The sequence below is a fragment of the Helicoverpa zea genome, chromosome 17 (genome assembly GCF_022581195.2).
Source record: "Helicoverpa zea isolate HzStark_Cry1AcR chromosome 17, ilHelZeax1.1, whole genome shotgun sequence".
Lineage (NCBI taxonomy): Eukaryota > Metazoa > Arthropoda > Insecta > Lepidoptera > Noctuidae > Helicoverpa > Helicoverpa zea.
This window is the reverse complement of record NC_061468.1, coordinates 8,445,351-8,457,972: the sequence shown is the minus strand read 5'-3', so window position 1 is coordinate 8,457,972 and position 12,622 is coordinate 8,445,351. Positions and strand designations below refer to the sequence as shown.

General features: G+C 36.8%; 1 protein-coding gene across 2 annotated transcripts; it reads right to left on the bottom strand.

Moving 5' to 3' along the window:
* Positions 1–6,683: 6,683 nt before the first annotated feature.
* LOC124638043 (protein PRRC1-like) lies at positions 6,684–12,535 on the bottom strand. Of its 2 annotated transcripts, none has more exons than XM_047174838.1 (10): positions 12,311–12,535; positions 12,014–12,176; positions 11,705–11,814; positions 11,397–11,515; positions 10,388–10,534; positions 10,050–10,152; positions 9,157–9,327; positions 8,132–8,321; positions 7,311–7,456; positions 6,684–6,805 (listed from the first exon to the last, which is right to left on the bottom strand). In XM_047174838.1, exons 2-9 carry the CDS (start codon positions 12,149–12,151, stop codon positions 7,331–7,333), a joined length of 1,104 nt encoding a protein of 367 aa, XP_047030794.1. In that variant the 5' UTR covers positions 12,152–12,176; positions 12,311–12,535; the 3' UTR covers positions 6,684–6,805; positions 7,311–7,330. The 2 variants fall into 2 exon arrangements, with proteins under 2 accessions (XP_047030794.1, XP_047030795.1); XM_047174839.1 differs by having other exon boundaries at positions 12,253–12,343.
* Between the last annotated feature and the right edge of the window lie 87 nt (positions 12,536–12,622).

Sequence of the window (12,622 nt, the reverse complement as noted above, 5' to 3'; positions counted from 1 at the left end):
ACGTTTGCCTCCCAAAAATTCGGAACTCTGTAGTCCCGAGGTCTGGAAGAGACATACAAAATAATAATGAGATATAACGCAACAAAGTTAGAGAGCGGGGGCTCGTGACGCCACGTCTAGGTATGTAAAATTTGTACTAAGCAGTGACTTAACACGAAATTCAAGCGTTGTTGTATCTTCGTTATTATTTGTTTGTGTGAGAGAGAAAAGAAAAATGCGTCAATAGAGAGTGCTTATCAGATTGAAACACTTTTGCTAAAACGTCATATCTTCATATGCTTCATATAGTCTAGCAGGGCTCCTGGAGTTCCACATCAGGTGTTTTACATCTTCAATTTTTATAAGTCAACAGAGAGTGCTTATCAGATTGAACAACTTTTGCTAAAACGTCATACCTCTATATGCTATAGTCTAGCTGGGCCCCTGGAGTTCCACATCAGATGTTTTAGATCTTCAATTTGTATAAGTCAATAGAAAGTGCTTATCAAATTGAACAACTTTTGCTAAAACGTCATACCTGTATATGATACAGAGAAGCTGGGCTCTTGGGGTTCCACATCAGGTGTTCCAGATCTTAAAATTTATTATCTCAGCTGAAAATGCTCATCAAATGAAACAATTTTTGCCACGGCACCATATTTGTATCTCTTATAGTTTTATTGGTCTGTTGGAGTTCTGCATCAGGTCTTCAAGTTTCGAAGATAAATTATAGCCTATATGTTGACCAGGCTTAATACTGATACAACAAAGAAAAAATCATTGAAATCCGTTCAGTAGTTCGGAAGATTAGCGTGTACAAACAAACAGACATACAGACATACAGACATACAGACATACAGACATACAGACAGAATTTTTTTTTTGGATTTGTGCTCCATTACTGTTTCTAAACCCCACCCAATTATTATTTTTTTAATATATTCAATGTACAGACACAGTTTTTTTACAGATTTATTATATGTATAGATATAGATAATAAAAACACCCTTTTATTCGAACCTTTTCATTTTAAATTGACATGCGGCAACTTTAAATAAATAATAAGGTAAAGGAATTCAGCATCTTTTACCTAACATACCCAACAAAATACAGGTTCCAAAAAAACTTGTTTTGATACTAATTAGCTTTTAAATCCTGGTCCCGAAATGTAAGCATCTCATAGGAATACGACAAAGTAATCATCATCCTCGTCGGAGCCTTTTTCCCAACTACGTGGGGTCGGCTTCCAGTCTAAACGGATGTAGGTAGATAGCTGAGTATCAGTACTTTCACAATACAACAAAGTAAGTAGGTATTATTAATAGCATACCTAGTAAATATTTGTCATGAAAGGCGAAAATAAATGGTTTGATCCACTCTCCCGTAATAAGCAGTTAATTGCTAACCGTTGTTCGAGATAATCCTTTGCAACGAGCTCTGTGAGCTCTTACGGATTTCCCAAATTACGGATTCGGAATAAAACTGTTATTTCGCACTTGACTCGTGTCGAATTAAGAAGAAATAAGTACTTGTACAAATACTTGACGTTATTTATAGATGTTTTTGTTAATTTGTAGGCTTCGGGGAAATCTTCAGAACTCTTAATTTGCTCTTGTCAACTGAGCGTTTGCGCGCGGTGAATCCGCTAGTGTAAAATCGCTGTTAGATTCCAAAAAATAAACTACGAGTAGTATTTCAAAAACAAAAACAATGCTTTTGTCATCCTGTCATCCTCGAAGTAACACGACGTAGACTAATGTCAAATCAAAATGCTACTTACTGTTTATAACCAGCCTTTTTTCTTCTTTACCTATTAGGTACGCGAAATTCTATATTCAACAGCGCTTTCACACGGAACACGCGGAACACATTCTAAACAACAAAAATCTATCTCGCAGTTTTCTTGTATTTTTTTAAACCGGTAGTTGTCAATTGATCAAAAAAACCGAGCAGAAAATCCGCTTGTGTGAAAACACTGTGAGCTCATTCCTATTTTTAGGCTTTATGCAGTAGATCAATTTACTAGAACTATTTATTTACAACTAAAATGGCAGCTATAACCTACTAGACCATTTGTTGGAAACAGTGGCGGATTTACAAATTTGCCGCTAGTAGGCCATTCAATTTTTGCCGCCCCTAATGATTGTGAACTTAATGATATTTCTGTCAGTTACTAGATTATTTTTGCAACCCGCTATATACCGAAGAGTTTAATGTTGACCTAACAAGTTTATCTGACAGCGACTTTAAAGCGTAAAACCTCTGTAACTTTTAAACGGCTCAATTGATTTTCATGAAACTCGCCCGTAAAACACCTGTAATACAAAAAAAATACTAAATTAAAATCGGTTCATTCGTTCGGGTAGGTACTATATCAGAGGCGCACCCATCGGGTGGCACCCCCCAAAAAAACGACACAATATAATCACGGACTAAAATTGTAATTGAAGTACTTAAACATTGTGTAGAAATCATTCATGGTGCTTTTTGCTAGGTTTAACATAAAGAAACCGGAGTCATACCACTGCAAAGTTATAAAGCGCTAACTAGTTTTATAGAAACCAGTGTCAAGTAAAAAAGCCGCGAACGCAGCGAGCGCAAAATTTTTAAGATTTAGAACAGTAAAGTACCAAAACGAGTTTATAAAACCGGCCTAAAGTGAAAAAGTCGCGAGCGTAGCGAGCGCCAAATTTTTTGAGTTTTGAGGACACAAAAGCGAAATTATTTGGGACACAAAAGTCCTCCACCTCCTGAACAGCTTAGAAATCGTCAGCGTAGAGCGTCAGTTGTTTTTGCTACTTCGGTGCTTTAACTTTTTGTTAGATTGGACTCAAAGAGCGCAGAATAAACCAGAAAAGATGAAGAACGAAGATTTTTCAATTTATTTTTATTGAAACGCTATTGGAATATTTTAAAATTCATGATCACATAAACCTAAGCATATATTAAATAAAATAAAAATAAAAATAGCCTTTATTCAGACCTTGTTTACAGTATACAATCTTAATCTAACAACTCTGACGAGTTGATGACACCAACGACCCAGGTCTGTTTGCCCAACTTTGGCAAAGGCCTCCTCCATTTCCTTCCACTCTGCTCTGTATTGGGCTCTTCTAGTCCATATATTCCCTGCTATGCTTTTAATTTCGTCATCCCATCTTCGGTACTGTCTTCCTCGATTTCTTTTCTTGTCCCTAGGGCACCAAGATATTATGTTTTTGTTCCACTTGTCATTGCCTCTGACTATGTGGCCGGACCATTTCCACTTTAGTTTCCTTATTCTAGTTGTGACATTCTCAATTTTCATGCGCCTTCGGATAGTGGTGTTTCTTATTCTATCAGATTTTCTTAAATTTAGCATGCTTCTTTGCATTGCCGTCTGACACGTTTCAAGTTTCTTATATTGCGCTTTGGTGAGAGCCCATGTCTCGCAGCCATATGTCAAGACTGGGAGTATACAAGTGTTATACAGTTTTGTTTTCACGTACGTTTTGATTTCTGTATTCTTCATTATTTCCTTAAACCCCCAGTAGCGTTTCCATGCATTTCCAATCCTTGTGTCGATTTCTTTTGTCATTATATCAGTGACCGAGATTTGTTGGCCCAAGTAAGTGTATTCTTTTACAAACTCTACTGGTTCGCCGTTTAAAAGAATATTGTCTTCCAATGCGTTTGTTTTGCTTTGGTTTTTGAAGTGTTCATCGTCAGACCTACCTTGCGGCTTTCTCTATCCAGATCAGTGATCATGTATTGTAGTTGGTCTTTGCTCCTTGCCAGTATTATTATGTCATCAGCGAACCTCAAGTGTGTAAGATTTTCGCCATTTATGTTAAGTCCGTAGTGGTCCCATTCCAGTCTCCGAAAGATATCTTCCAGTACAGCTGTGAATAATTTAGGTGACAGTGGATCTCCCTGGCGTACGCCTCTGTTTATGTTTATTTGTTTCCCTTGTTTCTCTAGTTTTATTCTTGCTGTACTGTTAGTGTATATGGTTTTTTTAAAATCCTAATGTATTTCTGGTCGACTTCTTGTTTCTTCAGACATTGCCAGATACTGTTGTGTTCTATTGAGTCAAATGCCTTGTTGAAATCGATGAAGCAACAGTAGAAGGGCACTTTAAACTCTTTGGCTTTTTCAAAAAGTTGTCTTACCGTTAGTATATGGTCCAATGTTGAATAGCCTGACCGGAAGCCAGCCTGTTCCTTGGGCTGGTTTTCATCAAGAGTTTTGGTTATTCGCCTTAGGACAATTTTTGCAAAAATTTTGTAATGTTCGACATTAGGCTTATTGGTCTGTAGTTGTTAATTTCTCCTTTGTCCCCCTTTTTATGGAGTAGGATTATTGTTGATGTAGTCCACTGTGCAGGAATTTCCTCGGTGTGCAATATGTCGTTGAAAATGTGTTTAAGTAGTGGTACTAGCTCGTTTTTACAATCTGTAAGTAATTCGTTGCTGATATTATCAGGGCCGGGAGCTTTATCCTTCTTCTGTGTTTCTATTGCCTTGTATATTTCTTCTATTAGTATAGGTGGAACCGCGTCGGTGTTATTTAAGTCGGTGTTTACTATTTGGTTCTTGCTGGAGTAAAGGTTTTCGTAGAATGTAGTTGCTATTGACAGTATATCATATCTTTTTGTTTTCGTTTTCGAAAGTCGGTCTTTCATATTGGGTATCCAGTTTTTCTTTTCTTTTAAAGTTTTTAGAGCTTTTTAATACCTCCGGTTTTGCTTATGTATTTTTCAAAAGTTTCACGCCTAGTGCGTTCTCTGTCTTTTCTTATTTGGTTTTTGATTTCTTTACTTATTTCGCTTATTTTGTTTCTGATAATTTTTGTTTTCTTTGTAGTATTTAACAGTTTTGATCTTGCTTCTAGGAGTGTAATTACTTTCTCTGACAAGTTTTTCTTATCCTTCGTATTATATTTAGTATCAGGTTCTGGTCTCAATGTCAATATTTCATGTAGTATGTTGTACTTCTGCTGAGTATTTATACCCTCAAAGGATGATTCTGTCACTAATTTCAGTTTGTCTTTGATGGTGTTTAACATTTGTTTGTTATTTGGTGTTGGTCTTCTGACTTTGAAGGGTCGACTTTTAATAGTGCCCATTGACCTGCTCAGACGTGCTCTGAGGACTCGGTGGTCGCTATTAAAATTTAGATAAATGGTGCCGCAGTCGTCAATTAATTTTGGTCTATTTGTTAAGATGTAATCAATTTCGTTTTTGAAACTGCCACCTGGCGATTCCCAAGTCCATCTTTTTGAAGTTCTTTTCTTGAATAGGCTGTTCATTATCCTCATGTTATTTTCCATCGCCATTTCTATTAGTTTTTGTCCGTTCCTTGTTCTTTTCCCTCTGATGTAAGGGCCAAGTACAATATCTTCTCCATTTCGTGGACTTCCAATCTGAGCATTGAAATCTCCCATTACTATGCAGTGTTTGTATGTGTACTTTTTTAGGGCGATGTTGAGAGTTGAGTAAAATGCATCGATTTCTAAAGTAGATGACTGCTCTGTTGGTGAGTAAGCTTGCACTATAGACCATATTTCCTGTTTTGGAGGAATTTTAATATTTAATTTGTTGAGTTTTGAGGACACAAAAGCGAAATTATTTGGGACACAAAAGTCCTCCACCTCCTGAACAGCTTAGAAATCGTCAGCGTAGAGCGTCAGTTGTTTTTGCTACTTCGGTGCTTTAACTTTTTGTTAGATTGGACTCAAAGAGCGCAGAATAAACCAGAAAAGATGAAGAACGAAGATTTTTCAATTTATTTTTATTGAAACGCTATTGGAATATTTTAAAATTCATGATCACATAAACCTAAGCATATATTACAGTGACTTTATTAATCGTTTATTTATATATGGATTGTGTACTCGTATAATTATAAAAAAAAACTGTAAAAAAATTCGCAAAATTTGCCGCCCCTCTAAATCTGCCGCTCTAGGCACTGGCCTACTTGGCCTATTGGTAAATCCGCCACTGGTTGGAAATAGTTAAAGCAATAGCTACAGGCATTAGTAGTGTATATGTTTATTTAGAATATTAGACTATTGATTACCGTTACACCGAGAGTTTTAATATCTTACTGCCCACTTAACAACAGTTATATCCTTAATGAATAGCTTTAAATAACACCGTTACTTCCTTCATCTCTATTATGACGATTAGCGAAGTTCGATAACCCCGAAGAATATGCATAAGTTTTAAAAATAAATTAATAATTTAGTGACCTATAAAAAACCGCAATGTAAATGACCGTATGTTGACGGTCAAAGTTCAGTGAACTAATTTTTGAGATATACTCATTCATCCGACTGCGATAAGAAAGTTAAGGTATAATTTGAGCATGTTGTGTATTTGAAATAACTTATTAGTATATTATATTGAATCGCGGTGTGAGTATTATTAGAGTGTGGGCACATTGGGACTTTTATTTACTTTGGTACTTTTATTTTTTTATAATTTTGTAACACAATTTTGCAATATGACACTATTCTTCAGAAAGGGACAACAATATGAGTCTTTTGGTCCCATATTGGACCATGACAATGTTCACCCTTCATTTAATTATATGATTGATTTAGGTGATGTATAAGATTAACCTTAAATGTTTTTTTTTTTTTATATGAATGCAAAACACTAAAAAAAATACTGAAGCAAGGGATCTCCATAAAGCAAAAATAAAAAAAAGTATGAAAACACATTTGGCCCCAAATAAAATTTATTTGTATAACACTTAACTATGAATAATAATTATTATTATATTTATATAAGTAGGTATACTTTACGATATATTTTATTAGATTCTTAACACTTCTCGTGTCCCTGAAACAAAACACAGAGATTAGTTATTGCAAAACATACATAAATTTTAATTACATATATGTATTAATTTTTTAGATAATCTATCTGAATGAATAAATGACGTACAAAGGTTATTAATATAAAAGATTTTTACACATGGACCTTATACAGAAAAGTTCCATCGGCTTCTAACATAAAAGCAGGTCCCATATGCCTGTTACATGTTTTTTCTGAGGCTTAGGCTTCATTCATTCGTAAACTCATTCATTCAATTATTTCGTTCACCCATAGTGCCACAAAAGAAAACCATATGACATTTGGCATTTGAATCACTAATGGATACAAATAGTGTTGTTTTACTATTCTAGATTCACTAGCAACTAAGTTCACTAGCACCCATCCGTTTTTCCTAAAACTGTTTGTCATTTAAAAGTTGACCGTAAAAATCCATAGTAAACAGTTAATTTACCAAAACTGACGTTTATGTTATCAGTAAACTTGGGCCAAAATACTCATAAATACTAACTGTACATAAGTTAGTCCGTTCTACGCCTCATTGGCAGACACGGCTAGCAGCTGTTTGTATGAGCCGGCCAGCGAGCGAGCCGCCAAATGTAGCAGCTCCCGTCTCGATACCCCGGTCGATGCTTCTTGCCATTCGTTGTGTGGTACCTGGGTAAATTAGATTCTGTTAATGCTATATACAGCATACACTCATTTATTTAATAAGAAAATATTGTTGAAAGACTCTTTTAACATACAGACATACATGTGTTAAAGGGAAGTTTATTCGTCCGAGCAAATACATGAAGGAAGAATGGGCGTTTCGGAGGATATTTTTTGTAAATCTTGAAGCCCAAAAAGTACTGTTTTGCAGCCACGTTTCAATTCGTGATTTTGAGTTTGAGTTTGAAAGTAGGAAATGGTATGCCATGAACTTTATGTAGTACATACTAATATTATATCGCTCAAGAGTTTGTTTGAATGCGCGAGCCTCAAGAATTACTGGATGGATTTGTGAAAATATTTCAGTGTTTGACAGCCTTAACGCCTTAAGTTTGTATGTACTTTCTAAGTATACTTAGACACCAATGGCTGATAAAAAGGTGAAGGAAAACATCTTGAGGAAACCTGGACTATAAAGTCTGAAATCACCAACCCGCATTGAGCAAGCGTGGTGATTAATGCTCAATCCTTCTCCATGTGAGAGGAGGCCCGTGCCCAGCAGTGGGACGATAAAAAGGCTGTAACAGTAACAGACAGCCTTAACGAGGAAGTCTCGTAACGTGGTTTCTTATTATCCAGTTGTTTTGTAAAAGGTACATACTGCACTACACTACACTGTACCTGTAGACTAGCCCCCATAATGGATCCGATAGTGACGCTACAGCCGGTCTGCGCGTGCACGTAGTCTGTGGGCGTGGCGGCGCGGGCGGCGGCCACGGCGGCGCAGGGCACGGGGGTGCCTTGTGACTGCAGCTGTAGCTCTATGCCTAGGGACGGCTGCGACAGGATTAGTAGGGACATGTCGTACCATCTGCAAAAAAAAATGAAAATATTGGTTGTCCGTAAAGTCGGCTTACGAACGGACGGTACTTTGAAGTGACAACGTCAAACACGGCAGTAGTGTATAAGCCGACCGCGATCATGTCTCTCTGTCGTTCGTGCCGCGCTCTCGCTTGCGGAACGGGACATCGAGCGTAACGGGACTATGACGTCAACTTGTTCGTACATGCAGCCCGTAATATCGAGTTATTCGACGTTGTCACGTCAAAAAATATTTAAATAATTTACTAAGGTACGTTTTAGAAGCGAGCTGGCGGCTGCAACTGCTGCGCGCACGTGCATTAAAAAGGTCGATATCTAAGAGCTGCTGACATACGAACCAGTAGTGCAGCTGTGGTACACACAGTTGCAGTCGGTAGCTCGCTTCCAAAACGTACTTTAGTAAATTATTTAAATATTTTTATAGCATCTTATACAGTATGGCACAAATATTGAAGTGTTTTGTTTTTATCTTAGCACAGCTGGTATAATTTCAGTATTTTCGACTATGTGTAAATAGAGTTTAACGTTTCTCTAATAAAAGTCAAACACACATTTCACAGAGCTTTATATTATTAAGATGTTTGAATGCATACCGCTTTACATATATTAGACACAGTTACAGTTACAGCCTTTTTATCGTCCCGCTGCTGGGCACAGGCCTCCTCTCACGCGGAGAAGGATATTAGAATATTATTATATTAGACACAATCCTTCTAAAATCTTAATGGCACCACACTGAATATAAATTACATAATTCTATCATTCTCCTTATTTTATTTCTTTCAAAAAAAGGCAATGAATTAAAATAACAGTAAATAAATTACCTGTCAGTAACAGACTCATGTAAGAACCCCTCGACAGCGACAACAGGTACATTATTATTCAGCTCTCCATGCACTGAGCGTATATGAGCGATCCTCTGTTTAGCCGCCGCGTATGCCGCCGCGTAGCCGACCGGCTGTTCCGCTGTGACGTCACTCTGTGCTGCGTAGCCACTGGAAATTGTAGCTTAGTTAGTGGGGAATAAGGTTGGATTTTGTATGTGCATGAAGTAAAGCTGTAGTAACTCGAATTTGTACTTTAGTGCGTAGGAAATAAGGTTGGGTATAGTGTATATGTGTAACAAAGCTGTAGTTACTGTAATTTGTACTGTAGTGTGCAGGGAATAAAGTTGATATGGGTAATTAATGTACATTCAAAGGTATTGTAAATTGTTCCAATTCATGTGTTGACAGGGATAAGTTATAGCTATGAAGTTAATGTAAATTATATCATAGTGAGTGGGGAATAAGGTTGGTTTTTGTGTGAGTTAATGTGGTTGCATAGGTACTGGAAAGTGTACTTTAGTGTGTAAAGAATAAGGCTGGTTTTTTAATGTATATGAAGATTGTACCGTAGTCAACTGTGAATAGGGAATAAGGTTGATTATTGTGTGAGTAAATGTGAATGCTTAGTTACCGGAAATTGTAGTTTAATAACTAGCGAATAAGGTTGGTTATTGCGTGTATGAACATGTATGTATGCTATGCTTAGGTAGGTATATAAAATTGTACCGTGCAGAATTTGTGTGATTGAAATATAATGTAGCTTAGTAGTTTAATAACCGGAAATTTTACTGTGTTCGAGTTTAGATAAGGTTCAGAAATAATTTGAATAGAAATTGACCTTATATAAAACAAATGAGGTTGATTTTTATTTCAGAAACAAATATACTTACATTACATTAGCTTTGCCAAATACTGTCTGAAATGCTTCTCTGACTGGTGATATCTTTACTTCTTTGTCTGATGCAACAACTACTAAAAGATCACCTCCACTTCCTGAAATATAATCATAACAATCAATCCTAACATTTTAAAAGTATGTAACTTCATATGTAAATACATACTAACTTCTGCCTATATTATAAGCAATAAGCTATATTACTACGAAATTTCATAAAAATCAGCTCAGCTGTGTGAGAATTAACAAATAAACACTTACATACGCATTGCAAGGTTTGACTTTTACAACATTAGTGTAATTCTCAAAACAGAAAACTTCAAACTAACTTACTAAGGTACTCTTTCATCTGAGGGTCAAGAGTTGTGATCATGGAGTCAACGGAACTCTTTGCTTTCTCCGCCACCCGCTGTAGTATACCTCCAGTGGAGACCGCACCCTTCATCCATGTAAACAGTCCACTACCGGGCATTATGTCACCTGAAGTATATAAATAGGGGATTTAATTATTTACTAAGGATAGTTTGAAAACTAATGAGCAAGGAATCAAATGCTTAACTTCAGCATTTCAGAGTCATGTGACGTGAAGCATACTTACATTATTATTGTTATCGATTGGTTGAATAGAATTAATATATTTACATTTTTGATACAATATGATGTTCCCAGTATGACTTGAAATGTTCTTTGAGCAAATATTCACAAACACCTATGAACAATCTATTAGACAAAATGCTATATAGATAAACAATAGCTTAAAGGTATGATTCCGAACGACGTTGCACGCAGCAGTGCGGCCGCAGCAGTGCTGCCGCGACACTACTGGTCCCCGTACAATTTCTATTGGCTTATATGAGATTACATTCCGAGCTAGGCAGCAATGTCGCGGCAGCAATGTAGTGGCAGCACTGCTGCGCGTCAGTGTCGCCCTACCGCCGCGACAGACCAGTAGTGACGCGTCTGCCGCCGCAGCAAGAGTACCTACTTGAATGTTGACACGTAAATTGACAACAAAAGGATGAATTTCTCTGACTCAGACTTCTTCCTCTTCCAACAGTATAAATAAAAGTTGGTCATCAATCGACATCTTGTCAACTCTAAGTAAACTAACGAATACACAACAACGCATCACCACGAACAGAGCGACACTGCCGCGTAGCTCGGAATCAGCGCGGCAGGCAGCACTGCTGGGCAGCACTGCTGCGGCAACACTGCTGCGTGCAGCGTCGTTCGGAATCATACCTTTATTGATATTATTATTCTAACAATCTTAAATATCCCATTATGTAAATTCATGCTGCTTTTAAATATCCCATAAGCAAAAGATTTGCATCATACTTACCAAGTTTGTCAATTTCTGGAGTGGAATCTGGCAAAGAATCTGGTGATTGTGTGGCCTGTGAGTCTTCAGGTGACCTGATAGACATCAGCGGTTCACCCTTGCTCAACGGAATAGCTGGGCTGCAAAATTAGCATAATCATTTAAGCAATTTCATCCCCAAGAAAAAGACACTAATAATTATATTTCTGCAGTAATTAATGTTTGTGCAAAAGACTGACAATTACATAGTTTGATAAGTAAAAAGTATTCAAACAAGAACAGAATATATAGTAAAGGGGCTTGCTGTAAACACTGGTTGTCTATGTCACCTGAATTTTTCAGTATCTTCAGGTTGCGGCGTTGGTTCATCTCTGGCCTGCACTATTATAGGCTGCACTGGAACTGGGACTGGTACAGGCTGACCAACTGCTGGGGGTGCCTGAAATATTAATAATTAACCTAAATTGTTGTAAAAGATGGTGCAATCAAAGCCGATATTATGGCAAGAAACTAACGCAAACACTGACCATAACTGATGAAAGTTACTATGAAACTTATTTTTAATGGCTCATGAACTCTTTGGGATCTAATCGTGACCTCTGCTTTAAAACATATGTATGTAAACAGAAGTTACCTACCTCAACAGTAGGCACAATGGGGCTTGCAGTAACGAAATTAGGCAGCTGCGAAGGAGGTGCCACGCTAGACAACAGGTTGCCGGGGGCAACAGCAGGCGCTGGCGGCTGCGGAATCTTCTTCTTTTCCACCCCACTCATTTTCTTCCACTATCACCTATCACTTCTAAAAAAACACACAACAACCATAAAATAACACCTTCAAACATACTTTTTACTAAAAACATAAACCAAATCTATACTTTTCTTCAATTAATGCTGAAACACTCATTTAATTTAGAGATAAAAACGTTTTTTTACCTTCACAATAACAAAACAATTTCGTGGATATTTACGATTTGACAGCTGAGCTGATAAAAGAAAAGTAACGTCGCATTTCTAAAGTTGCTTTTGGTTGAATTTTGATTATTTTTTTGATATAGATGTTGATTTTTCAGGAATAAATATTACAACAAGTGTGATCTTAAATTTATTTGAAGAAAAACCTGTGTCAGGGAATTTTAATATCAAAGATAAACCGTATTAGCAAAATTAGCTTTCAAAAATTCTATAGAAACTATATTTATAAACACAATTGAATACGTCACTAAAAATCTGACAATAGGCATCAGT

Excerpts from the sequence above, each read along its gene's own strand:
- LOC124638043 (XM_047174838.1), bottom strand. The coding sequence starts at position 12,151 with ATGAGTGGGGTGGAAAAGAAGAAGATTCCGCAGCCGCCAGCGCCTGCT. Across the intron at positions 10,153-10,387 it reads TCAGATGAAAGAGTACCTTA|GAAGTGGAGGTGATCTTTTA; the intron begins GTAAGTTAGTTT and ends ATTATATTTCAG. Across the intron at positions 9,328-10,049 it reads TTTGGCAAAGCTAATGTAAT|TGGCTACGCAGCACAGAGTG; the intron begins GTAAGTATATTT and ends TACAATTTCCAG.